Source organism: Rhinatrema bivittatum, chromosome 4, assembly GCF_901001135.1.
Source record: "Rhinatrema bivittatum chromosome 4, aRhiBiv1.1, whole genome shotgun sequence".
NCBI classification, from domain to species: Eukaryota; Metazoa; Chordata; class Amphibia; order Gymnophiona; family Rhinatrematidae; genus Rhinatrema; species Rhinatrema bivittatum.
The window spans coordinates 149,651,538-149,678,796 of record NC_042618.1 but is presented as its reverse complement, the minus strand read 5'-3'; the positions used below and the strand labels follow the sequence as shown (position 1 = coordinate 149,678,796).

The following is a 27,259-nucleotide window of genomic DNA, read 5'->3' as shown; positions in this document are numbered from 1 at the left end:
TTGGTATGAGGGGTCGTTTTCGGGGTTCCAGGCATTTTTGTCCCTATAGAGGGATGACCCTTCAGCAGACTCGGCCTTTTGGAAGGTCTCAGTTCTTTCGTCCCCAACAGCCCAAGAGAGGAGCGGGCACAGGTGGTGGTCCTTCCCGAGCTTCCCAATGAAGGTTTGCCAACTCACCTTCTGGAACAGGAAATGGGGGGATTTCTCTCTCTCGCTCTTTTATCGTAGGTGGGTCGAGATCATGTCAGGCCAGTGGGTCCTGGAGGTGATACGCGAAGGGTATACACTGGAATTTCGCAGTATTCCTTGGGATGTGTTCAAGGTGTCACTTTGCCACTCCCCGCAGAAGAAGCAAGCAGTGGACTTCATGCTTCAAAGGCTCCTCAGTCTGAGGGCTGTGGTTCCGGTGCTCATGTCGCAAGAAAGTATGGGGTGATATTCCATTTATTTTGTTGTGCCCAAGAAGGAGTGCTCCTTTCGTCCCATCCTGGATCATTTGAAGGTCGTCATTAAAGGTGACTCATTTTCGAATGGAAACCTTACGCTGTATGATAATGGCAGTGCAGTCAGGAATTTCTGACCTCCTTGAATCTGTCAGAGGCTTACCTTCATATTCCCATCCGATTGGAACACCAACGCTTTCTACGCTTTGCGGTGTTAGGGCACCATTATCAGTTTCGGGCATTGCCTTTTGGTCTAGCCACTGATCCCAGAACATTCTCTAAGAGCCAAGATTATGATGGTAGTAGCGGTGGCCTTGCAAAAAGAAGGAATCTTGGTGCACCTGTATTTGGACGACTGGCTGATTCGAGCCAAATCTCAGGAAGAGAGCAGCCTGGTGACACATAAGGTGATCTCCTTATTGCAGGAGCTCAGTTGGGTGGTGAACCTGACCAAAAGCAATCTTCAGCCATCCCAGTCATTGAGTATCTGGGATCCAGTTCGACAAAGGACAGGACAATTTTCCTACCGGAAGTTCTGATCCAGAGATTGATGTCTCAAGTGCGTCAGTTGATGAACACCATAAGTCCGACAATGTGGTCCTACCTACAGGTACTCTGCTTGATGGCAGCTACCCTGGAAGTGGTACTGTGGGCAAGGGCGCATATCCATCCTCTTCAGTGATCTCTTCTATCTTGTTGGAACCTGCAGTGTCAGGATTATGTGGGTCAGCTCCACTTGCCGATGGAAATCTGCTCCCACCTTCAATGGTGGTTGTAAGAGGATCATTTGAGAGAGGGAGTTTCCTTGTCCTCTCCGGCCTGGTTGGTACACATGACAGATGCGAGTCTCCACGGTTGGGAGGGGGGGGGGGGGGCTTCACTGTGTGGAGTTAACTGCCCAGAGATGCTGGAATGCCAAAGAGTCCTGCTGGAACATCAATTGCCTGGAGGCCTGGGCGGTACAGCTGGCATGCTTGCAGTTCAGCCACAGACTGCGAAATCCAAGAGGTTTGTGTGATGTCAGACAATGTGATGACAGTGGCCTATATAATTGCCAGGGAGTATGTACAGCAGATCATCTGAAGATTCTCAGCCTCTCACATTGCAGGAAAAGACAACATAAGAGTGGACTTTCTCAGCAGGGAGAGTCTGGACCCAGGAGAGTGAATGTTGACAGCCGAGGCATTTCATCTGATTGTGAATCACTGGGGCCTTCCATTGTTAGACCTGCTGGTGACTTCTTGAAATGCGAAAGTTCCTCGATTCTACAGTTGCAGGATAGTTCCGTGGTCCATGGGAATAGACGCTCACGTACAGGTCTGGCCAAAAGACAAATTGCTTTATGCTTTTTCTTTGTGGTCCTTGCTGGGCAGGATAATTTGCAAGATTGAAGGCCACAGGGGGTCCTGGTGGCGCTGGACTGGCCCAAGCATCCATGGTATGTGGATTTGCGACATCTCCTGGTGGAGGCCCCTCTTCATCTTCCTCCCCACATGGATCTGCTACAGCAAAGACCAGTTCTTCATGAGGATCCAATTTGATTCTGTCTTACGGTTTGACTCTTGAGAGGGCTCACCTTTCAAAGTGTGGTTATTCCTCTGCGATGATTGCCACTATACTCCATGTTCGTAAGTTCTCCACTTCCTTGGCTTATGTCTGTGTTTGGAGAATTTTTTAGGCCTGGTGCGAAGAGTGGGGTGTTCTTCCTCATTTAGTTAAGATCCCTCTTGTTCTGGATTTTTTGCAGGATGGATTGAATAAAGGCTTGGCCCTTAATTCCTTGAAGGTACAGGTTTCAGTTCTTGCCTGTTTCGGAGGCCTGGTGAATGGTGTTTCCTTGTCTCATCCTGATATGGCCTGTTTTTTGAAGGGAGTGAAGCGTCTTAGGCCTCCCTTGAGGTTACCATTTCCATTGTAGAGTCTTAATTTGGTGCTGTACTTTTTGGCAGATCCTACGCTCCGACCACTGGGTAGCCTTTCCTTACAGTTGTTGAACTTGAAGGATTGTATTCCTGGTGTTTATATGTTCTGCGTGTCTGATTTCTGAGCTGCAGGCCTTGTCTTGCTGGGGGCGTTACAGCTGCGTACTGTTCCATTCTTCTTGCCCAAGGTAATCTTGGACTTTCATTTGAATCATTTCATTTCCTTGCTGTCCCTGGATAAGTCAGGGATGCAGAGGAGTTTTGCCTTTTGTCCTCCTTGGATGTTGAACATCTTGTTGTGCGGTATCTGGAGGTCTCTGAGTCTTTTCGAAAGATGGAGCGCCTGTTTGTTCTCAGAGGTAGGAGTAGGGAACTCCAGCTTTGTGGGCTACCATAGCTTGTTGGATTAAGGAGGTGGTCACGGCTGTGTATGTGGATGCTGGAAAGCCATTGCCTTCTCAGGTTAGGGCCATTCCACTAGGGCTCAGGCAGTGTCATGGGCGGAGGTTAGTCTGTCGTCTCCTGACGATATCTGCCAAGCTGCAACGTGGTCCTTCTTACACACTTTTTCCAGGTTTTATTGTCTGGATGTGCAGGCCTGGGAGGATGCAGCCTTTGCATGTGTGGTGTTGACTGGACCGAGAGCAACCTCCCACCCTGTTGGGGGAGTACCTTTGGTACATCCAATTGGTCCTGAGTCCATCTGTCTACATGCTAGGAAATGGAGAAATTACTTACCTAATAATTTTGTTTTCCTTAGCTTCCCTTCCTCGGCTGCTGCATGAGTGTGTCAATAGTCTTCCTGTGGGGCTCTGTGTCCCAAGGGATTAATGGTAAGTGTTCATCCAGTCCCTAGCTTGGGGACCTAGAATCTTACGTAAGTTTAGTATTTATGGTTGGTTGAGTACAGTTCTGGTTACCTGCTTTTAATCGTTTTTTTAATCTGGTTTTTTGCTAGTCTGTCCACAGTTGCTTTTGAAGAATACTGGATTGCTGGGGTCAGTGCAGAGCTATATATACTGTGATGTCATCTTGCTCTGTCTCCATCTGCTGGCAGGGGAGTGTAAACCCACTGATCCTGAGTCCATCTGTCTACACTAAGAAAAACAAAATTATCAGGTAATTTCTCCATTACATCCCCATATAGAGCTTTGAACGGGAAAACATGTATACATGTGTGCACAAACCCATGGCAGCTTCAGCGCACCTTATTACATCGGCCCCATTGTTCTCCTATAGCTGTAAAGTCAAGTGTTTGTCTCTCACTTCTCTCTCCCCTCTGCCATTCCTTTTACTTTATAACTCGGAAAACAAACATAATTATTGTAATACAACCTGTAATGTATTTATATACTCGAGCAACATCATCCTTAGTTCAATTTGCACTGACCGATGAGGATAGTGTAGCTCTTCAAAGCCAGTCGCAAATGTTTTACATTAAGCCAATAAAAATGTATCTCTTTTAGTTTGTTTGTTTGACCCCTAGTTCTGTGTATATATTTACAAACTACCTCCACATGACTGATGAAAATGCACTGGGGATAAAGAAGAAAATGAAGATTTTACAAATGTGTAAAAAAAAAAAAAAAAAAAATCTGAGACGTGTTCATCCAGAGTATGCTAAATAGTTGATTGTATGTTAAACCTCCAGAGCCAGAAGCATAACACTAAATGACATCTCATTTATGTCAATGAGAAGAAATTCATCCCAGGTTTGCAGGAATTGTTAATCACTTTTGAAAAGCTATATGTGATTATCACTTTATTGGAACATAATCTGTTTATAGTAATGGATTTAATTTTTTGTTTAAAGTATTTCTTATTTGGATTGCTCCGTGACAAGCTTGAGGTCAATATTCAAAGCTATTTAGATGAATAACTCACAAGTTATCCATCTAAATGGCAAGTTTTTAATATTCCCCCTTATCTGGCTAAACGTTAGCCAGATAAGTCATTATCTGGCTAAGATTTAGCAGAATAAGAAAGAGGTGCATTGGGGGCATTCCGGGGCAGGATTGAAGTAGCTGAATAACTTATCCGGCTAACTGAGATATTTGGAGTAGGCCAGATAAGTTTAGTAAACTCAAGACGTGCCTGAAAACAGGTCTGAAGTTATTCAAATAAGTTATCTGGGATACTCAATGGGATAAACGGCCCTCCGAATATCCCTGATGTAAAGTTATACTGCTTATTGTAGCTTGATAACTTTAAACCTAACGAGAGATTTTTTTTTTTTTTTAATATCTCTAGTTGCATGTAAAGTTATCCAGCTATGGTTAGCCAGATAACAATAGCCTTAACCAGCTACATTCCAAGAATATAGCTGGTTAAGTGCCAAGCTGCACTTAAAAAAAAAAAAAAAAGATTGTGAGCCTAGTGGGTTTTCACTGCTCCATCTTCATCGTATTTCTCCTAGTAATGGCAGAAACGCTGGGCCCAGATCACATTTGACTGCTACCATGATCCGAGCTGAAGAACTTTGTGATTGAAGGTACTGAGGTGGGGGGGGGGGGGGGGCACTGGAGGCTGCTGAAAACTTGGCTTGACCCAGGAGAGGGCAGTTGGAGGAGAGTGTTAGAGGCAGACCCCCAACCCTTTTATTTTTTTGGAAAGTGGAGGTGATTTGGAGGGGAGATTGCTGGGTCAGTCTTGCCAGGCTGAACATTTGGAGCTTGGGTAGGGGAGGGAGGGGGCAGTGATAGAGCACTTATCTTTTATTTTATTTTAAACCCTGCAGCTTGGCACTTAACCAGCTATAATCTTTTGAATATAGCTGGTTAAAGCTAAAGTTATCTGACTAACCATAGCTGAATAACTTTAAGTGGGGATATTCAGTGGGACATTTACAAGAACATAAGTTTTGCCATGCTCAGCCAGACCAAAGGCCCATCAGGCCTTCATCCTATTTCCTGTAGTGGCCAATATTCCAGATAACTCATCTGGTTTACTTTAACTATATAGATTATGCATTTTCCGAGTATTTGAATATTGGCCTCAATGTTAATTAAATTGTTTCCACTAAGTAGATAATTTTATTACAAGCAAGTAGATATGTTAATAGCCCTACATGAATGCCTGTGAACATTATGTGATTTGAGCATATGTATGAGATTTTTGTTTTCTACCTAAGTCCCATTTATTAAAGTAAAATGATACTGTTTTTAAAACTGCCCCATTTGATAACATGGGATAAGGATGTTCTTTCAGTTTTTGCCAATGTCAGAAAATCTGTCAATGACATTTTTTTAATAAGATTCCTGACTAATATTGCATAATTCCCTTCTATTTTAGTTTTGTTAGAAATAATTTATACTTATATATTTCTTTTTTTTTTTTTTAAAGATCTGAATAAAGATGCTAAGTTGGCTAAAATATGCAGCTGTCTGTAAGATTTGCTTAAAAATAAAAGATGCAAAACAATGTCTTTGCTAGTCAGCTTTTAGCTGTGACTGTTTAACACTAGCAATCCTACGTGCATATAAGCATGTTCACTAATTGAAGTAATCTGAAGTAGAAATATAGACTTGGCTGAAGTTGATATCTAAAATAAACAGGTGGTACTGCAGTCCTGAAAGACTAGATCAAACTGGCTCTTTGAGGTTATGGCTGTGCGGCAGATGCCAGGAGGGGAGGTAATTTGGGGCATGTATTATGATCATGTTCCAAATTCAAAAATACTGTAAGTGAATGATATACAAAGTTAGTAGAAAAGATACCACAAGAACCATCTATTGGATTGACTTAGATTTCAGTTTACAAAGTATGGAAGAACACAGTACAAGTTGGATGACAAACTTGCCAAGTTCAAAGAAAATATAACTTTGGAAATGTACGACAGAACCCAACTATGAAGACACACAAAGGGCACAAGTGGTGGAATATGTAAAACTAATGTATAAATATAACTGTAGACTAGATATCTTTAATGGTAAATGTCCATCTTTTACGGATAGTTTGTGATAATGCATCAAAGGTATTTTTCTGTTAATGGTAATTCTTGGACTAATGGTATTCATTATGGTTTCAACTTGCTGATTGTATGGACTTCACGGTTTGAGATGAAGTTGCTATCTTTTATTCACATTTTTTCTTTCCCTTTTCTCTGTGGAAACATTGACTTGCATTCACATTTTATTTCTCTATGCACAGATAGATGGTTTAATACTATAATTCTGAAATGTGTTGTATTGCCTGGAGCAACCAAGTATCTGAAATTGTTTAATGGATTTTGAAAATAGGAAAAAAAAAATAGAAAATAACTTTCAAACCTCTGAGGAATCATGAAAGAAGGAAGAAATTTATGAAAATGATAGTGTCATTAGCGGGTATGATTTATTAAATTTATATTCTGTATGGTTGATATTCAGCCACTATGTGGCTGAGCTAGTTAGCAGGAGAAACCTAGCTGGCTAACTTAGCCAGGATATACCCAGATATCTCAGCCGAATAAGTCTATCCGGTTAACTTTAGGAAATGTATACGGTCCGGCCAGAATTAGCTCTAACTTTTCCAGCTAACTGAACTCCTCTCTGTTACACCCTATTCTGCTTACCCCTTAGCCAGCTAACAATTTGGCCATTTAACTGGATAAGTCTAAACTTATGTGGCTAAGTGGCATTGAATATCTATCTACCTCTGCTATTTTAACAGTGTTGTACAAAGCAGATTCCATGTATTTAACATAAAACATTTTAAACACAAAACAATACAGACATCCCATCACATTTAAAACTGTCTATTAAATCAACAGAACATTAAAATATCACCAGTTATCAACCAATAAAATACTTCATTAAAGAGAGGCCTTCAACTCCTTCTGGAACTTCAACACTGTGGGGCTGAAGCATTTTTGAAAATGCCATGAATCCAATTAAATTTAGTGACTGATGAATCCGTTGCTAGATATACTACAAGCTTCAGAGTGTGTTTAAAAGACAATTGGGAACTTATTGAAATAACTGGAGTTCTGTCCTCAGTCACATTAAAAGGAAATAACTTATTGTGGATAAATACCATATTAGGTGAATTATATATGTCTATGGAGAGATCATTGCTTTTTGTGATGTGTTAATCTGTACGTGGATAAGAAATAATGTTAAGTAGAGTTAATATTTATAACATGAATGGGTGTATTGATGGCAGGAAAAACAATGAAATTACTTTTTTTTAGTTTTATGTCCTTTCCAATTCAAAAACTAAACAGCAAAATTGTGGGGTTTTTTTTGTTGTTTAACAGAATGGCCCCCTCCTCCCCTCCAAGTAGCTTCACCCCTGGCTGATTTAAAGGAAAAAAAACAAACTATTGTGCAGGGCATTCCATCCTGCATTTTCAGGTTCTAGTGGTGCCAGAGCGATTCCCTAGTCTCTACTGCCTGACGCTGTAATCCAAAATCCTTCTGGCCAAAAATAGGCGGTGCTATTTTAGAAGACAGTATTCTGGGGCAGAAGCAACTGTGGATTGCTCCTGCCCCATTTAGGACCTGGAAGCACACAATAGAAAACAAAGCATTGTATGCACCAAGTCCCTCACCTCCACCCATGCTGTCAGCCCAGAAGCCCAGAGCTCCGAGCTTCCTCAGGGAGGTGGGGCTGAGGCTGTGTCACTTTTACTGTGTGCCAAGGGGGGGGGGGGGTATAGTGGGACAGTCTCTTGTTTCATTGATGTTATAATGTATGTTAAACTACATCCACAAACTAAACAATATATTAAAAAAAAAAAAATAAAGACGCAAACAAAATGCTTCCTCCAGCTCCCCCCAATAAAATGAAAAACAATGTTTCCAGTGTTACACCCCTTGTACTTGGTGCTCTACAGTGAGGATGCAAAACACTGTCCCTGCCTCAATTTTATAACCTAATTATAAATAGTTCTATAACCCAGTAACTTATGAGCAAATTATTTGCATAGAAGCTGTAGTCTGTGGCGGATATAGGATTTATTAAGGCATAAATAAATAAAACTCCTTGCCCTCCCTACTCAACCACACCATGTCAATGCTATTAGCAGTAGTCATGAGCAAATATATTTTAGCTCCAGAAACAGAAAGGAACTGGCTTGTAAAACATCTGTATTGTTGTCTGTATTAAAACTTGGATTTTTAAGTACTTACTACTGGGAAGCAAGTACTTAGAAATCCAAATTTTAGTCCAAATTTTAACTTTTGTATTTTGGTGACTTCAAATTATCCTAATTGATCTACCAATTGGGAAAAGATGAGTTGCTTGGAATTTTCATTAGACTGAAGAAAAGATGCCTTACAAAACCTTTGCTTCAGTCTAAGACTTAATGGTGGTTATTTTCAGAAAATTGAATGTGAAAACAAAAATGTAGAATAATTGGGAATTGCAGAATACAAAAATTAACTTTAAATGAAGTTTATATTAAACATATAAGCTTACTTACTATGTAGAGTTTTCTCCCATTTTGTATTGGGGGGGGGGATTCTTACCTCATAGGGCCCATAAAAAGATGAGCTGGCTACAGGCTATAAGACCAAGAAAACAGGCTTTGTCCATAGTTTGTTTTTAATTTTATTTTTTATTATATGCATTTATCAAATATAAACATATTTGAAAAAGAAATAAGGCAAGATATAAATGTAAAGACAGAAACAAAATAAGAAATGTACTTAGTTTGTTCCAGTCATATTTGTCTATATATGGAGGAGCGGACGAAGAAAAGACCTGGGGCTCATTGTCCATAGTTTCATTATTGCATTTGTGTGCTGCTTTGTTTTTGTTATCTTTCTGTTCTGTCTCTCCAATCTTACATTTGGCAATGATATTGGCTAATAATTATATAAGATGGTCTTAAATTTCAGCTATCTTACATTGTTTAAAGGAAAATAGACATAGGTAAAAGTGTTGGGTTAATGATAGAGTGAGGTACACCATAAATGTGTCTGGGTGGAATAAAATCAAGGAAGTCCAGGTTCAAATCTCACTGATGTACCTTGTAACCTTGGGAAACCACTTCACCTGCTGTTGCTTTAGGTATAAATTTATATTGTAAGCCCTCTGGGGACAGGGAAATACCTACTATACCTGAATGTAACTTGCCTTGAGATACCAACAAAAAGGCATGAGTTGGAAACTGCTAACGCTACATTTACTCAAAATCTTGAAGATGTCAAGAAGGAGCTGGGCTGTTTGAAACCCACCCAGGACTTTTTGTTGAGAGAATCAAATGCTTCAGATTACGTTGGAAAATTTGGAGAACTCAATATGGGCAAAGAACTTGCAATTTATAAATTTCCCTAAAGCATCTCATGGATTTCTTAAAGATATGTTTAGAAGAAATTTTGTTGGAGGTGCTAATTGCTAAAGTCTATTACTTGCTGCCCCCTTCAGAAGGGTTGTGAGATCCAACTGGGTTCCCAAGTCATGGACCATTGATTCCATCTAAGTTGGACATTACTAACTTTTGTGTCTTTTGTGTTTGTATTCTTAGACTTTCCTTTAAACATTATTCTGAATTATTCATGCATTTGAGTGTTTTAGGGTATTTATTCCCTGATGTATCCAGACAAACAGAGAAGAAGAGGAAACAGTTTCTGATGCTTAAGCCAAGAGTGTTACAGATTGGGACTTTTTTTCTGTTAAAGTTTCCTTGTAAATGTTATGTTTGATTCAGAGGTGCTCCATGCATTTTTTTTCTTACGTCTCAATTATCCTTCTTTCTGAGTGATAAAGTAGTCCAACAAACTGAAGTTAGTGAAGCTGTCTCTATTTCTGGATGATCCCTATTATTCAGTTGCTTGGTATAGTGGGCTGGGTAAAAATGGGGAGGATTGGTTTTTTTTTTCTTTTTTTATGGATTGCTTCCTGTTTTGCTTGTAATAATCTGTCCCTCTTTCTTTTTCTGTCATAAGATTATCCTTGTATAAACTTGAAATTGCATAAATAAAATTTTTTTTAAAAAGGCATGAGTTAATGAATAAATAGAACTTTCAGCAGGAAATAGGGAGAGGTCAAAATGTTCTTTCCTTTCCACATTATGTCCTTTTCTGAATTCCTTGTTCAGTAAAGATAAATTGGTAACTTTGTCAAATGCAGTGCTAAGGTTGAGAAAAGGAAATTCTCCAACTAATTACTTCAGACCTGTTCTGGTGTGGTGCTGTTTGCAGAAGCTATAATGAAGCCAGCAGTGATGATGTGAGAGGGAAGGTAGTGGGGTCTAAAGCTGCCAGGCTGTAGGGAGTGCCCAGAGACCTCTTTGTACATTTTTTTTTTTAAGTCGCACACAGGTAGAAGGTGAGAAGAGGGTGGTGTTTGAAATTTCTGTTGTTTCTGGACCTTAAGCATTTCTACAAGGAGATGGGGGTAGTGGGGAGGGGGGACACGAGGCAGGCACCACAAATGTATTGGTCCCTGGGTGCCAGAGACCCTTGCTTATGCCACTGGAAGCCAGTCTAGAGTTTCATTAGATAATTTATTTATTTATTTTATATACTGACATTCGATCGAAATATCACATCGGTTTACAGGAAACTGAGAGATAGGGCGGAGTCCGCCCTATTTTACATTGTAATATGGAAGAATATAACTGTATTATATTATAACACGGTAACAGTATAACAAGGTAGATTATAACTATATTACAATATAACATGGAAGAAAGAGGAAGGTGGTAAATGTTAGTAACTGAAGAGCAGTGTGGTTGAAGCAAGGGCCTGTGCAATCGGCGCTGAAGGCAGTCGGGGTAAGGCTCTCTAATTGCTCTCCTGCCCCATACGGGCTCCCTCACCGATCATGAGCCCACTTCTGGCGTACTTACCGTCCGTCCAGGGCCCGACTCAACCTGGCCCCCTCCTCGCAGCAGCCAATCAGCCACGAGATGCAGCGCCGACGAGAAAGACCCGCGACTCCACAGCAAGATAAAGTCAGCCCATCCTCTCGGCGTCGTGCGCACGAAGGGGCGCACAAAGGGGCCTGCCCCTTTGTGTGCCCCTTCGTGCGTCCTCTAATAGCCTGTCCATAAGTTCCCTACATCCCCCCTCCTCTTGTCTACTTTCACGCCTCTCTTAGCTTTTATGCTCTGGCTAATAAGAACATATTTCCTACGATATTAATACTGTCCACGCAGAACAAGGTAGGCACTAGTTTAAACATGCAAGCGCAGTAACTATCCAAGCTCTTTTCGTTTCCTCCCTACACTCTCACTGCTCTTCCGCCCTAACGCCCCCTTTAGCCTTCTCCCCTCCTTAACCACACTTCCTGGCATATTACATGCCTTACATTTTGCACATTACCTCCCACTCCCCTTCCTGTCCGAACACAATTAATTGTACATCTTACTCCCCTTAATGACTCCCTGTCACCACTTGTGCTGTGAATCCCTCCCCATCACAACACACAGTAACAAATACAATTTCCCCTCTCTAATTCATTTAAACTCCTTAAACCTTTTCTCCTCATACTGTTGCAAACATGTCATTCATCCCCAAACTCAGCTACAACAGACACAGATCTACAATTCACTTTGCTACACGACACCATTCATACCTCAAAACCTATTCACACAACCATGATTTCTCCACCTCTCACCCAAGTTATTGCCATCACTGCACTATCACTCATCTTATTCAATGCCCAATCACTAAATAAAAAAACTTCCATCCTCAATGATATCCTCTTAGATGAAACACCAGACATCTGTGCAATAACTGAAACTTGGTTAAAAGACACAGACAACGTTCTCCTTAACCAGCTCCCTAATAATACATACGATATTGTTTCCATCCCTAGACCTAAAAAGAAAGGTGGGGGCATTTTACTTGCCACCAAGAAGCAACTGAAACTTACCCTCATACACACTTCCCCTCCACCTAAACTTGAAATTGGATTGTTCAAATCTCCCACCATTCAAGTATGTCTCATCTATGCTCCCCCTGGAACGCTCAACAACAATTCCTCTGCCCTAATAGAATACTTAGCAAAAAATATCTCCATTGACCACCCAGCCATTATACTAGGTGACTTTAACCTTCATGTGGACGCCACCCCTCTCGCACCTAGCTGCTCCACATTCTTAGAAGCAATGAAATCCCTAGGATTCAATCAAATCATAAATTCACCTACCCATAAAGCTGGCCACTCGCTTGACCTCATATTTACCAACCAACACATTGTAACTGAAACCCTAACATGTACACCTATTCCCTGGTCTGACCACTATATTATAAAAACTTCTAATAGATTGGAAAGCCACCCCCCCCCCCCCCCCCCCCCCCCCCCCGTCATATCCACATCCATACAATTCCGTAAATCCTGCAACAAAGATGAACTAGCATCTGCTCTTTCCCTCTCCCTCAACAACCTCAACTTAACCAATGCAGATACGGCTCTTGCGTCATGGAATGAGCACACCCTAACAGTCGCTGACAACATCTGCCCTCTTACTATCAAACAACTATCGTCTCAAAAAAATACAAAAAAATCCTGGTACAATCCTAAACTAAAAGAACAAAAACAAGCTCTCAGAAAAACCGAAAGAAATTGGCATAAAGACCCCTCTCCAACCACCCTTGCGTGCTACAAAACTTCCCTACACAACTACAATAAGGACATAAACATTGCCAAGAAGAATTTTTATGCTACTAAAATACACCAGTACCAATTCAACCCCAAAATACTATTTGAATATGTCACTTCACTCACCAATCTCACACCAAATCTCATTCTGGAAGAAGAAGCCAAAACTAAATGTGAACAACTGGCTACGTTCTTCCATGATAAAGTCAACAAAATTATGACACGTTTTCCTACCGTCTCTCACACACCCCAAAGTAGTTACGCTGTACAAATTAGCAACCCCTCTACAAACCTTACTATTTTTGAACATACTACTACTATGGAAATTGAATCTTTACTTAAAAAAGCTAGACTGTCATCCCACCCCTCAGATACCATACCTACGAAACTACTCCTTACTATTCCCAATATAATAGCAACCCCCTTATCAAATATCATCAATGCGTCCATTGATTCTGGTGCTGTTCCTAATCCACTAAAACAAGCCATCCTCAAACCCACCCTAAAAAACCCTAAACTTGACCCAGCTGAACTTACCAATTACCGCCCCATCTCCAATCTCCCTTTTATTGCAAAAATATTAGAAAAAACAATTAACTGTCAACTCACTGACTATTTAGATGAACACCAAATCCTCTCCGCTTCTCAATTTGGTTTTCGGAAGTTACACAGTACAGAAACCCTTCTTCTCTCACTCTCTGATTACCTGATCAAAAGTTTTGATAAAGGATTATCCCATCTACTAGTAATACTAGATATTTCAGCTGCATTTGACACTGTGAACCATCTGATTTTACTCAAACGTCTCTCTGAGATTGGAATAACCGGGCTTGCACACAATTGGTTTACCTCTTACCTTTGTAACAGAAACTATAAAGTCAAAATCGGCAACCACGAATCTCAGGAAATCCCCCTCTCGCAGGGAGTCCCTCAAGGCTCTTCACTCTCATCCACTTTATTTAATATCTACCTACTACCCCTCTGCCAGCTCCTCTCGAGCCTTAAGCTACCCCACTATTTGTACGCTGATGATGTACAAATCCTTATTCCTATTACCGAGTCTATACCCAAAACTCTAGAAATCTGGCAATCTACTCTCACATCTATTAATAACCTCTTAAGCAGCATTCAACTTGCCCTTAACAGCACAAAAACAGAACTCATGATTATTTCACCTCTTACACCTCTACATACTATGCCCACAACATCATCTACCCTGCCAAGCACACAATTCTCGTCCCAAGTCCGTGACCTAGGAGTCCTACTTGATGACCAAATGTCACTGAAAAAATTTATTAATGCAACCCTCAAAGACTGTTTTTTCAAAATCAACACACTCAAAAAAATCAAACCATTATTGCACTTTTCTGATTTCCGTACTGTTACAAGCCATGGTCTTTTCAAAAATAGACTATTGTAATGCTCTGCTATTGGGCCTACCCAAAAGCTCCCTACACCCGCTACAAATTTTGCAAAATACAGCTGCTCGTATCCTCACCAATACTACCTCAAAAGAACACATCACCCCTATCCTTAAGGGGTTACACTGGCTCCCCATTCACTCTCGCATACAATACAAGGCTCTATCACTCATCCACAAAGCCCTCCACAATCCTGAAATGAACTGGTTCCCTAACACATTACAATTCCATATATCTAATAGACCAACTAGAAATCAATACTTAGCCACCCTACAAACCCCCTCTCCAAAATCATTTATTTACTCCTCCACTAAAGCCCGCGCCCTGTCCCTTGCTAGCCCCACACTATGGAACTCCATGCCCTCTGATTTGCGTCTAGAACCATCCACCAAGTCATTTAAACAAAAACTCAAGACATGGTTATTCACTCAAGCTTACACATGATTCTAATCTTCTCCCTCAAAGCTTCCAATTGCCTTTCCTCTCTCTCTTTATCCTTCCTCCCACCCTTCCTTTTCACCTCCTTATAGCCCTATACAATCTTATAGGTACCACCTGTCCCTATATTTCCCTGCCACCTTCCCCCTTTGGATACGCTCCTGTTTCTCATATATCGCCCCCCCTACATGACAAGCCTGATTCAGCCCTTCTATCCCAGTTTTCTACCCTTTCCCCCTACCTCTCCACTCCCTATCTTTCCCCGTCTTACTAAAGAATTTTCTCCAATGTAAATATTTAAGCTACTCTTAATTAATATCCTAAGTTGTTTATCCTATTAATTACACTTTGCTACGCATACTTAACTAGCTTAACCAACGTTTGCCCCCCAACTTTGAGATTTTCTTTATAATAGTTTTACCATTGTTAACTCATGTAATGTATAATTGTTAGGCTTATAGTTAAACCTTACTATCTTGTTTTATGTATAACGCTTAGGTGTATGTTATTATGTTCTCTGTACATTGACGTGATATCTCGATAAACGGCAGTATATAAAAACCAATAAATAATAATAATAAATAAGGGAGAATTTTGAAAAAGAGATTGACAACTATAGTCAGAAGCCAGGGAAAAGAAATAAATGAAAAGGAATGAATAACAAGAGCAATGATTATAACTGGGGGAAAAATACCAGAGCAGGAGGAAATGGAGAGATAAGGTTTACAGCAGAGAAAAGTTTTTAGTAACTCCAGTCTGTAAGGACAATAGTCCATTCTGATCATCAGAATATCCCTAATAAATATGCATAAGATTTGTTTGCATGCACTGCTTCAATTGTATATAGATATATCATGCATAATCATTAGGGATATCCTGAAAACCACACATTTTTGTAGCCCTTGAGGACTGGAGTTGGACACCTTTGTTTATAGCCTTTGTTTTTAAACTTTTCAGGAGTATTAGTGAGAAGGTGTAGCAAGGCCAAAAATAATTAGAGAACCAAGAAGTCACTTTAGACTAATATGCTTATTATAATATTTTGATACTGCAAACTACAATTACAAATTATAGTGATGCCAGTTTAATACAGAGAATAAATTTAGGTGATTGTTTTTCTCCTTGACAATCAGCACCGTGATCAGCCACACAAGTGGGTGATGTCATCTGATAATGCAGAGATTGAAAAGCCCTCTCAGTTCAGAAACCCCCAAAAGGTTTTTCTGAGCATGCATTCACATTCCCATGCAGCCACCACTATATGTGTCATCTGTCTTTTTTTCTTCCACTAATGGAACAGAAAATCTTGGGGTTTTTTTGCTGTCTTCAAACTGCTGTTTTTTCCCATAATGGAATTTTTAAAAACTGTGTTTATTTTATTTGTGTGAGCTCTATCCTGCTTGTTCACAGAGAAAGCTAAATTGTTCACCAGTAATAGCTGTTTTCTCTAGAGATGGGAAAAATCAGTCACAGTCCCACCCTGCTCCCCTTAGACTTGAAGGTTAGCTTGATATACAGAATGAGGTACAGATGAAGTGAGATGGAATGAATGAGATTAAGAGGGAGTGCAACATACATATACCTTCTGGGGCAGGATTTTTCAGTGTGGCATGGTTGAATACTTCTGAAATATTTAGAAATACTATTAGTGACTTTCTTGGGAACCCTGGCCTCTGCTTTTCTACTTTCCCAACATTTTAAATCAACCAAAGGTCAGAGGCGATGATACTGTGAAGGGAGCTGCTTATGTGCCACTTTTTTGATGACCTTAGCAAAAAAACATAAGAATGAGATTGGATGGTAATTTTCTAATTCTGCCAGATCCAAGTTTGGATTTTTCTGGACAGAATGAATAGAAGCCTCCTTGAGAGAGAGTGTGATCACATCCTCCAGCAGCAATGCATTTACCAAGCATGAAATAAAGTCACACAGCTCGAGCCTCACCACTTTCACTACAGTATTAGAAAAAGTGTTTAAAGGACAGGATTTGTCTTAAAAAAAGAATTGAAGCTTTGGGAAATGTTATGAGAAAATGTGTTGTCAAAACTCTACCACAAGGTGGGTGGGTCCAGCTCAAGTTCAACAACACTGACAGTACTTTTCCAAAGGCATCCCTTCTCTTTTCAATGTCATCAAGCTCCTCTCCCATGTGGCTACTGCTTACACTTTTATCACTCTCCTCTGACCCTGTGGATTTCAATATTCGGCTCTGACACCTCTCAATCTGCCCAGTTGCAGCTGGAGATAGTCACTCCTTCAATAGAAGACAACAGGAGTGTGGCCAGGGAGTTCTATTCCTGGCATTTTCTAATTCCCATGAAGTCAGGGGGATTGACACCTATCCTGGACTTGCGAAGTCTGAATTCCTTCCAGATGATTCTTCCTTTAATTCTGCGTGCTGGATCTGAAGATGCATATGGACATATTCTCGTTTACTAGTCCTTCAGAACTTTCTCAGGTTTATGGTGAAGAATATGCACTACCAGCACAAAGTGTTTACCTTTGGCCTCTCGATGACCCCAAAAACATTCACAAAGTGCCTTGCAAGAGTGGCTACACAACTTCAACTACAGAAAGTGTATATATTCTCATCCATGGACAATTGGTTGGTGACAGGTCCAGCTCTAACAGAAGTCCTGGAATCCTTCAAGACAATCATACAGTTTCTCCAGTCTGCATTTCCTGGTCAGTTTCTCCAAATCCAATTAGGTTCCATCTCAAAGAATTCAGTTCATAGGAGCTTGGATAGATTCCCTGTCAAAAGAGCCATGTTGCTGATGGGCCTAGTAAGATCTTTCTACAGCAGGACCAAGCATTAGTAAGATCAATACTGGATGTTCTTGGTCACATGGCCACAGCAGGGTATGTAGTTCTGATTCTCCTTCAATAAGCCCTCTGAAGCCTGTGGGATCAGCTCTATTGACTGTTATCATACCAAATTATGGTAACTCTCAAGTTGAAAGCATCTCTTCAATGGTGAATGAACCTGGAGGTTCTATACATGGTCTTTGCTGTGCATCAAATAACTCTGAGACCTCCGCCAAGGGCTAGGATCATATACCAATACAGTAAGGCCCCCAAAGGTTGTGATTTCTACTGGAGAATCATCTGAAGATCAACTTTCTGAAGCTGTGAGCCATTTGCTATGTGCCAATGGATTTCTTTCATCTACTCTCAGACATGAGAATCTTGATCTGGTCGGACAACCAGGTGATCACATTTTACATAAGCAAGCAGGGAGGCATGGATTCATACACTGTGAGGATACCTTCCAAATCTGGTCTAAGGCCAGCCATCACAATGCTTATCTCCAAGGAATAGGATTTTGTTGACAGACTGCCTCAGCAGAATGCTTGCTGCTTGAGTGGTCATTGTAACAAAGAGTGAAGGACAACTTGTTCAGTCACCGGAGAATGCCAGTGATTACGGATTGCCTCAGAGGCCTACAGAAAGGTCAATAAGTTCTGCTTCATCTATCTGAGCAGCTATAGATCAGCTCCCAATGTTTTCATGCTAGATTGGAATACCTGTCTATTCTATGTACACCCTCCAATTTCTCTCATTTGTCCAGACAGTCCTTCAGGACAAGGCAAGGATAATCCTCATAGTACTGGCCTTGTGATAACAAGTTTGATATCCATACCTTGTCCATCTTTTTGTTCAGTCTCCATTTTCATTGGGGATGTCTCCAACTCTCATCACACAGAAGGATATGTAAATAAAGTAAAAACATATATTCATTTACTTGGGAGGAGAGGTGCTGTGCAGGAGCAATTGCTGGGGTTCCAGATGTCTAGCTCTGTTGTGGGAGAGCCTGGAAAAGAAGTGCCCTGATGGTTGTCTATTTAAAAAAAAAAAAAGAGAGAGGTGAACATAGAATGTAGCTGCTGTGAGCAGTGCTCTGGATTTTGAGGTGCTCCCAGGGAGGTTTTTAAGTAAAGCAGGAGAGGCAGCTTTTGTTTTCAGCAGCAAGGATATTTAATGATTAAATTAAAGTGGCCTGTAAGGAGCTATGACAGTGTAGTGAGTGAAAAAGGCGGGCTAGGAGCATTCCTCCACAAAGATATCTTAGATCCACTAATAAAGGTCTTCTGGTAGTTCCCTCCTTGCGTTCAGTCCATCTTAGCGAAGTTAGAGATAGAGCTTTATCAATCCAAAGGTATGGAATTCTTTGCCACCAGATTTGAGAACGCAGGCTGATTTTACAATCTTTAAAAAAAAAAAAATCTAAAAACATAGCTATTTAAAAAAGCATTTGAAGACCGTGAGTAATATGACTGGCCTTTACTAATGAACCTGATAAGTGAGGAATAAATTGATTTAATGGGGAAAAATATTTTGAATATGACAAAGCATGTTGATGATGGGATTTGACTTTTTTTTTCATTCTTTAATTTTATTATGTAATGTATCTGTTTTAATTAAATATCTATTATACTTTTACCTTTATTATGTAATCTAGCTATTTTATTTTGATATTTATTGTACCTTTTATGTTTTGATTTTATTTGACTTTTTGTAAACCATTGTGATAGAATACGGCAGCATTTTTCAATAAAAGGCTGAGTACACCTGGATTTAGAAAGCAGCAGTAGATGTGGGGAGTTGCACTGCAGGATAAGGAGCAGAAATCAGCCCAGGATCATAATCAAAGCTTTGGCGTTCTGTGTGTATAGGCCCAGGGGTCCTCGTTGAAGCTGCTGGTGATGTCAGTGAGCAGTGGGATAGCTACAGCACTGCCTGTAGGCACTTTCAAAGTTAATAAAATAAACACTTTTATTATTTAAGAACCTGGAATTTTGGTGGGAGACATATTGGGATGCTCTCATAAAAAAATTCAGTTTGAAAGGAGCACTTTGGAAAATTGGTAGTATAAGTTTATTTAACTTTCCAGTTTTTATAAATTTCAATTCTTTGCCCGTGGTGGTCAAGTTAAGGGATTCTCCTGCCATGACCACTTTAGAAGTTGGGTGAAAAAGGTATTTTAAAGGAGTTATTACATCTGTTTCCCCCTGGGAGTTCCTGAAGTGACAAAGCATTAAAAAACACTTTAAAAATGGGACTTTTGGATATTGGTCATCAGAGAGGGTTATAGAAATAAGAATTTGATAATTGGTTTGAAATGAAAATATTTCAGTCTCAAGTTATAAATATACTTGGCTCTAAAAGTAGTCAAATTGGCTATAATGGTTATGAAAAGATACAGGATATCAGAATGACTTATTCTTACCAGTAGAGTTAGAGGCTGTATTCTAAATACCCTGTAGTTCCCTGCTTTCTTTGAGGTTGTCAATTTAATGTTTGCCCATTGGACAGTATTGGGGTGGGGGGGTTGGGGAGGGGATTTTGGGACCAATTGGGATAGGAAACCGGAATGAAGCTGTTTTTGGAACCTAATTGGCCTTGGTATACCAGAGTATGACAAGGCCTGTGATTATTTGGTAGGTTTAATTTATTGTTTGGGGGTGAAAACTGATATTGAAATATTTTCTTGTTTGTTTTCAAGTTGTTAATAAACACATTTTACATTAAAAAAAAATAACCAAAAAAGTTTGGTGTGTTTTGGAAATAATATGAGTGGGATTTTATTGATTTAATTTAACTAATTTTTTCCTATTCATTTTAATGGACAAGGTAAAAAGTGGTTAAAAATTAGTCCCGTTCAGCTTTAAAAAAAAATAAAAAGAAATAAACTTCTTTAAGCCATCTCCTTGACAATACCATAGTAACACTATAGCAACTCAATGTTTACTAGAAACTGTTCAGTGATTTGGTTAGTGTAATATTACTATATTGGGTCAAAGTACTGAAAGATTTAACAAATAAATATAAAAGAATGTTTTGAACTTAGTAAAAAATTCTTCTTGAAGCTATTTTATTTGCCTATGAAGGTTTTAAATGATTCCTTGGAGAATAAAGAGTTTTCAAGAACAGAAGGGTACTATTTGAAATAATGACATCAAAGAAGTAATAATTTATATCCAAGCTTTTCAGTGATAACAGTTTAGAACTGCGGAAGAGAGCTGCACTGAGAGAGCGTGAAAGAGGGAGAAACACGGATGATTTCTGTCATAAAGGCCCAATTCACACCCAAAACACCTAGGAAACACTTAGGGGTAGATTTTAATAAAGTACGCCCACCAGGCGTGAACAAGATTACGCCGGATTTTAATAGATTCGCCTGTAGCCGCGTGTATCCTTTAAAATCCGGGGTCGGCGCACGTAAGGCTGTGCAAAATCGGCAGCCTGCGCGCGCTGAGTCGCGCAGCCTGCCTCCAAGGCCGCTCCGAAATCGGAGCGGCCTCGGAGGGAACTTTCCTTCCACCCCCCCCCGCACCTTCCCCTACCTAACCCCCCCCCAGCCCTATCTAACCCCCCCCCCCACCTTTGTTTAAAGAGTTACGCCAGCTGTGCGATTCCTCGGCCCAGAAGCAGTTTCGGAGGCCTTGGCCACGCCCCTGAAATTCCCCCTGGCCAGAGCCACACCCACGGCCCCGCCCCTGAATGATGCACCACCGCGACATGCCCCCAACACGCCCCCCAGGAAATCCCAGGGACTTATGTGCCCCGCCGAGCCTATTCAACATAGGTGCGTATCTTACTTGCGTACCCCTTTGAAAATCTGCCCCAGAGTGTATGAAAATGTATGTACATGTTATTAGTTGTTAATGTGACCCCATTTAAGGTAAGGGATTAGTTAAAAAAAAATTAATGATAATTCCATAACTGACCTGCAGTGTTTCGTCAGTTTTGATAATTAGTGGAATATGTGAAAAGTGAATGTTTAATACTTGAATTCCAAGTTAATTATTTGGAAATACATGTCACTTCAGAGAATTATTCCATAAGTTTCTAACAAACTTAAAGACTCTTGACATGTAGATAAAGGGGTTGTAGTGTCATATATACAACCTTTAGATATAGGTACATAGGGGCGGATTTTCAGACTCCGCGAATAGGCCTACTTTTGTTTGCGCTCCAGGCGCAAACAAAAGTACGCTGGATTTTAGTAGATACGCGCGGAGCTGCGCGTATCTGCTAAAAACCTGGATCGGCGCGCGCAAGGCTATCGATTTTGTATAGCCGGCGCGCGCCGAGCCGCGCAGCCTACCCCCGTTCCCTCCAAGGCCGCTCCGAAATCGGAGCGGCCTTGGAGGGAATCCTCTAACGCCCTCCCCTCACCTTTCCCTCCCTTCCTCTACCTAACCCACCCACCCGGCCCTGTCTACACCCCCCCCCCCTTACCTTTCTCCGGGGATTTACGCCTCCCGGAGGGAGAAGTAAATCCCTGCGCGCGAGCGGGCCTCCTGTGCGCCGGGCCGCGACCTGGGGGCGGGTACGGAGGGCGCGGCCACGCCCCCGGACCGCCCCGGGCCATAGCCACGCCCCCGTACCCGCCCCCAAAACGCTGCCAACACGCCCCTGAAACGCCGCGACGACCGGGCCCGCCCCCGACACGCCCCCCTCGGAGAACCCCGGGACTTACGCGAGTCCCGGGGCTCTGCGCGCACCGGTAGGCCTATGTAAAATAGGCTCACCGGCGTGCAGGGCCCTGCTCGCCTAAATCCGCCCGGTTTTGGGTGGATTTAGGCGAGCAGGGCTCTGAAAATCCGCCCCATAGCATCTTTAGAGGGAAAAAAAATATTTTTACTGATTTGGATATCCCATAATTATTCCTGTTCCTGTCTTCATTGACAAATTTTATATGAGATACTTGAACACTGAATGTATGTATATGAATGTATACATTTGATGCATTTAAAGACTCACTTTAATAGCTGTCTTTATTTAAACCTGTGTAAATTAAGATCTAAGTAATAGAGTGAATATAATTATTATTTTATTTCTCGTAGTAAAAAGTTACATGCACTAAGGCGTGGATTTATCAAAATGCTCTAAATATCGCATGCGATAGGAAAAAGGGTGTGTTTTATGGTAATAGCGCACTTTGCGATAAATAGGCTATCTTAGCGCTTCGCATAGGTATTACTGCAGAGTGCGGTAAGTACCACAATTGTTGCAATTCCTACCTGAGAGCGAGAGCGCCTAGCTATAAGGCCCTTATAGTAGTTAGGTATTAATACCTCTATATGAGGCCCACCTAGTTACTCAAGGTGAGGTTTAGGTAGGAGTTAGGGGCCACTTTGACATCTTTCATCATTGATCTTTCATCATTGCTGGATCAACAATATGGAACACCATGCCCTCTGAATTACGCCAGGAACTCTGTCACAAAAAATTTAAACAAAACCTTAAAACCTGGCTATTTAAAAAAGCCTACTATCAATGATCTGAATCCTCAACTACTCTTCCTAACTGCCACAATCTCTCATATATTTCTTATATTCTATTAATACAAAGTTATATACTGTATTGTTTTCGTTTAGTTACCTTGTTATATTGTAAAGCGCAATGCTGAATTACTGTTTGAATGTAAACCGAGGTGATGTTATTTACGTACCCCGGTATAGAAAAATCTATAAATAAATAAATAAATAATAAATTCAGAGTGAGACATATGAACAGAACAGTACAGTCTTGTGAAGATTTGATGTCCTACGGAGTGAGGAAACTCACCCACAGATGAGATTTTTACAATTTCTTTCTACCTAGCTTGATTCTACAAGAGTATACCGTTCTGTTCGTATGTCTCACTCTGAATGTCAAAGTGGCCCCTAACTCCTACCTAAACCTCACCTCGAGTAACTAAGTGGGCCTCATATAGAGTTATTAATACCTAACTACTATGAGGGCCTTATAGCTAGTCTCCCTCCCTCTCTCTCTCTCGCTTAAAATAGTGAAAACGCTATTTGCAAAAACATCGCAAAGTGTGATAAAGCCATATCACACAGCTTAACGCAAATGAAAAAGGTGTAGTTAATTTCCACGTTAAAACTGTGCAATATGGCTTTGCAAATTGCGAAGCCAGCCCACTTGGCCAGAAATCCTGCCCAAAACTCCTCCCCTTTTCCTAATTTGCATTGCACCATGCTTTATGGTGTTTTCGCATGTGTTAAAGGTATTTTTCGCATGCGAAAACGCCATCTAGCACTTTGATAAATGACCCCCTAAGACAGCAAAAACTCTCAGATAGTAACGTATTAGTAAATGGAAGCTTGGCAGTGATAGGGAGACAGTTGTGGATGTTTTTTTTGTTAATTTGGTAAAGATAGAGTAGTTGGAAATTCAGCTGTTCCAGAGACAATGTGGGCAAGAGTAAAGAGGTCCTGAGTTCCCGCCCATGCTAAAAAGCAGTGCTAGCAATCATTCAGGCCCATTCAGTAAAGTCCGCAGAGAACCGGCGCTCCGAGGCGAGCGCTCGCTCTCCCGATGCATGCCCAGGCACCGCTCCTGGGTGCGCGATTATTTAAATTAAGGCCCGCGCCAATAAGGAGGCCGCTTCCTCCAATAAGGAGGCGCTAGGGATGCGCTAGTGTCCCTAGCGCCTCCTTATTGGCGGAAGTGGCTATCAGCGGGTCTGACAGTTGACGCTTAATTTTACCGGTGTCTGTTGTCGAACCCGCTGACAGCCATGGGTTCAGAAAACAGATGCCGGCAAAGTTGAGCATCCGTTTTCCAACTCGTGGCCGCGGGCAGCTTTTTTTTTTTTTAATTTTTGGGGCCTCTGACTTAATATCGCTATGATATTAAGTTGGAGGATGTACAGAAAAGCAGTTTTTTCTGGTTTTCTGTACACTTGCCCGCTGCCGTCTGAAATTTACTCCTGCCTGAGCGCTATTAGTTTCGGGGTTGGCCGCATGTTTTCGATGCGCTATTACCCCTTACAGTATAAGGGGTAATAATAGCGCGTCAAAAACGTGCGGCCAATCGGGGGCTAACAGTGCGCTCGGCCTGATTGATAGCTGGACCCTGAAGTCTCTTATCATTGCTGGGTTCCAGTGCCATGCTAGCTATCATCGTTTCCAAGCTCTGTCCAGTGTCCACAAGCAGCCTCATCACTGGAATCATAGTTAAGTGCACCAACACTTGAGAAAAATGTGTGAGAAATGTTAAAGACATTGCCAAATGCAAACACCATTTATTAACACAGAATTGACACATTAGTAAGAGTTAGTTAATAGACATACTACAACCCAATCTACTTACCTGAAAGTATTAAGGTCCTTGAAACTTCTTAAATAATAACCTGAAATAAGAGGAATTCACAGGATCGATTCTTATAGTTAATTCTTGAATAGTGTAATAATATACATATAGAGCAGAAAGAAATTCAAATTGTACTATATTTGAAGGTAACTTGTTCAGAAGGTCATTTTGAAAGCTGAATTCTGAAGTAAAACATTGCAGCTGAAACGAATATAGTAAAATATGCATCCTGTTTAAAATTTGGCCCTCACTGCATCCATGTTGAATGCACAGTAGTCTCCTCCTTACTCCTTCCAAAGATGGTGGATGACATGCTGTTTTTGGCTAGAAAGCCTTCAACCAGAATATCCTGCAGTTTCAAGTGGAAACTGTTTTCAATATGGTGTGGGTCCACCCAGCTGGATCCCTTCTACTGTGGTTGAGGGGCCTATTTTAGTTTGTTTGTTTGTTTGTTTGTTTTTTTAGTCCTCAGACCTTAGTAATTCTTGTGAGGGTTTATCTCACCACCATTACAGTTTATCACCAGTAAGTGGAAGTGACTCCAGATTCTTTCCACCCTTTAGTGTCAGAATTCATGAAAGGTCTGTGACATTTTAAGTTTCTGGTTAATAAACCTCCAGTACCTTGGAACCTCAGTATCGTCCTTGCTCAAGTCATGAAACCTCCCTTTAAACCTCTCAAGTCAGTGGACTTGAGGTTCCTCACAAGAAAAGTGTTGTTTATGATGGCCATCACCTTGACATGAAGAGTAAGCAAGATACAGGCTCTGGTTTATATTCACCAAACCTGCAATTTTTCACAACAAGGTTCTACAAACTAAGCCTAAGATCCTTCCAAAAGTGGTGTCTGCATTCCATGTTAATCAAGCTATAGTGTTGCCAACGTTCTTTTCAAGATCGCATTTGCACAAAGAAAAGACTATTCACTCCTTGGAGTGTAAGAGAGCCCTTGTAAGTAAGCATTTAAACTGTTTGTATCATTAGATACTAATAGATTGGGAAGGGCAGTTACCAAACAAACTTTTCTAATTGGGTAGTGGGCTGCCACTGTTATGTGCTGGCTGATTTACAGATTACAAACTCTGTCCAGGCCCATCAAGTGAGAACCAGGACTCATCTCCAGGCCACTTTTTTGAAAACATTTGCAAAGCTGGTACTTGGTCATCTGTTCACACCTTCATCTCCCACTATTGTCTGGACAAAATATCCAAAGATGACAATACCTTTGGACAAGCAGTGCTATGTAGTCTGTTCATCCAGTAGTCCACTTGCTACTGGTGAGGTCTGGGTCATCTGTTTCAGTACCTGTATCACAATGGGACATTATGGAACTCATGCCTGTTTGTTGACAAAGAAAGCAAGTATGTTTACTTGTAAACAGGGTTTTCCATAGACAGCAAGATATATCATCCAGAATTAGTACCTGCATACCTCCCTGGAAAGCTGACTACCTCGAGAAAGCTTAAGATCTGGAAGAGACTGAGGGGTTCTCACAGCAGTGTGTGTATGTGGGAACTCTCACACATGCTCAGTAAAACATTTACTGAGCTCTGAAAGCTGGATCCATGTCACACTGTTGGATGGCAGCCTTGCATTATGGCTGATTCGTCCTGCTGTGTATAGAAAAATCTGTTTACACAGATTTTCTGTGCATACTTTTTATGCACAGAAAATACAATGGGGCGGATTTTCAGAGCCCTGCTCGCCGGGAAGCCTATTTTACATAGGCCTACCGGCGCGCGCAGAGCCCCGGGACTCGCGTAAGTCCCGGGGTTCTCCGAGGGGGGCGTGTCGGGGGCATGTCGGGGGCGGGCCCGGTCGTCGCGGCGTTTCGGGGGCGTGTCGGCAGCGTTTTGGGGGCGGGTACGGGGGTGTGGCTATGGCCCGGGGCGGTCCAGGGGCGTGGTCGCGCCCTCCGTACCCGCCCCCAGGTCGCGGCCCGGCGCGCAAGAGGCCCGCTGGCGCGCGGGGATTTACGCCTCCCTCTGGGAGGCGTAAATCCCCCGACAAAGGTAAGGGGGGGGTTTAGACAGGGCCGGGCGGGTGGGTTAGGTAGGGGAAGGGAGGGGAAGGTGAGGGGAGGGCAAAGGAAAGTTCCCTCCGAGGCCGCTCCGACGGCTCCGCGCGTATCTACTAAAATCCAGCGTACTTTTGTTTGCGCCTGGAGCGCAAACAAAAGTAGGCTATTCGCGTTCCTTTTAAAATCCGCCCCAATTTGTATACAAATCATATTTAATGCTCATTAATCCCAAATACGTGTCTTCTGCACCACACCCTCCAGGTTCAGCCCCCTAGATTAACACTAACTCCAGAAACTTGACCACCTCTGACCAGAAGTTACATTTCCAGCATTAAGAAAACATGAGTTAAACCTATGGACCTCTTTGCATTGGGGA

The 27,259-nt window shown here is 41.5% G+C and overlaps 1 protein-coding gene across 6 annotated transcripts in view; it reads left to right on the top strand.

Moving 5' to 3' along the window:
• The window catches only part of MBIP (MAP3K12 binding inhibitory protein 1), a 140,822-nt gene that overhangs the window by 87,631 nt on the left and 25,932 nt on the right, over positions 1-27,259 (top strand). Inside the window, exons 11-12 of one of the 6 annotated variants that reach the window (XR_003856334.1) lie at positions 4,782-4,856; positions 5,708-8,140. The exons of 3 other annotated variants lie outside the window; for them this stretch is intronic. Coding sequence is in view for 1 of the 3 variants with exons in the window: in XM_029598974.1 (XP_029454834.1) it covers positions 5,708-5,713 (6 nt within the window). In the remaining 2 variants the exon portion in view is untranslated. Of the gene's footprint in view, positions 1-4,781; positions 4,857-5,707; positions 8,141-27,259 lie in introns of those variants that run through there. 2 more of the 6 variants (XR_003856335.1, XM_029598974.1) reach the window with 2 other exon arrangements.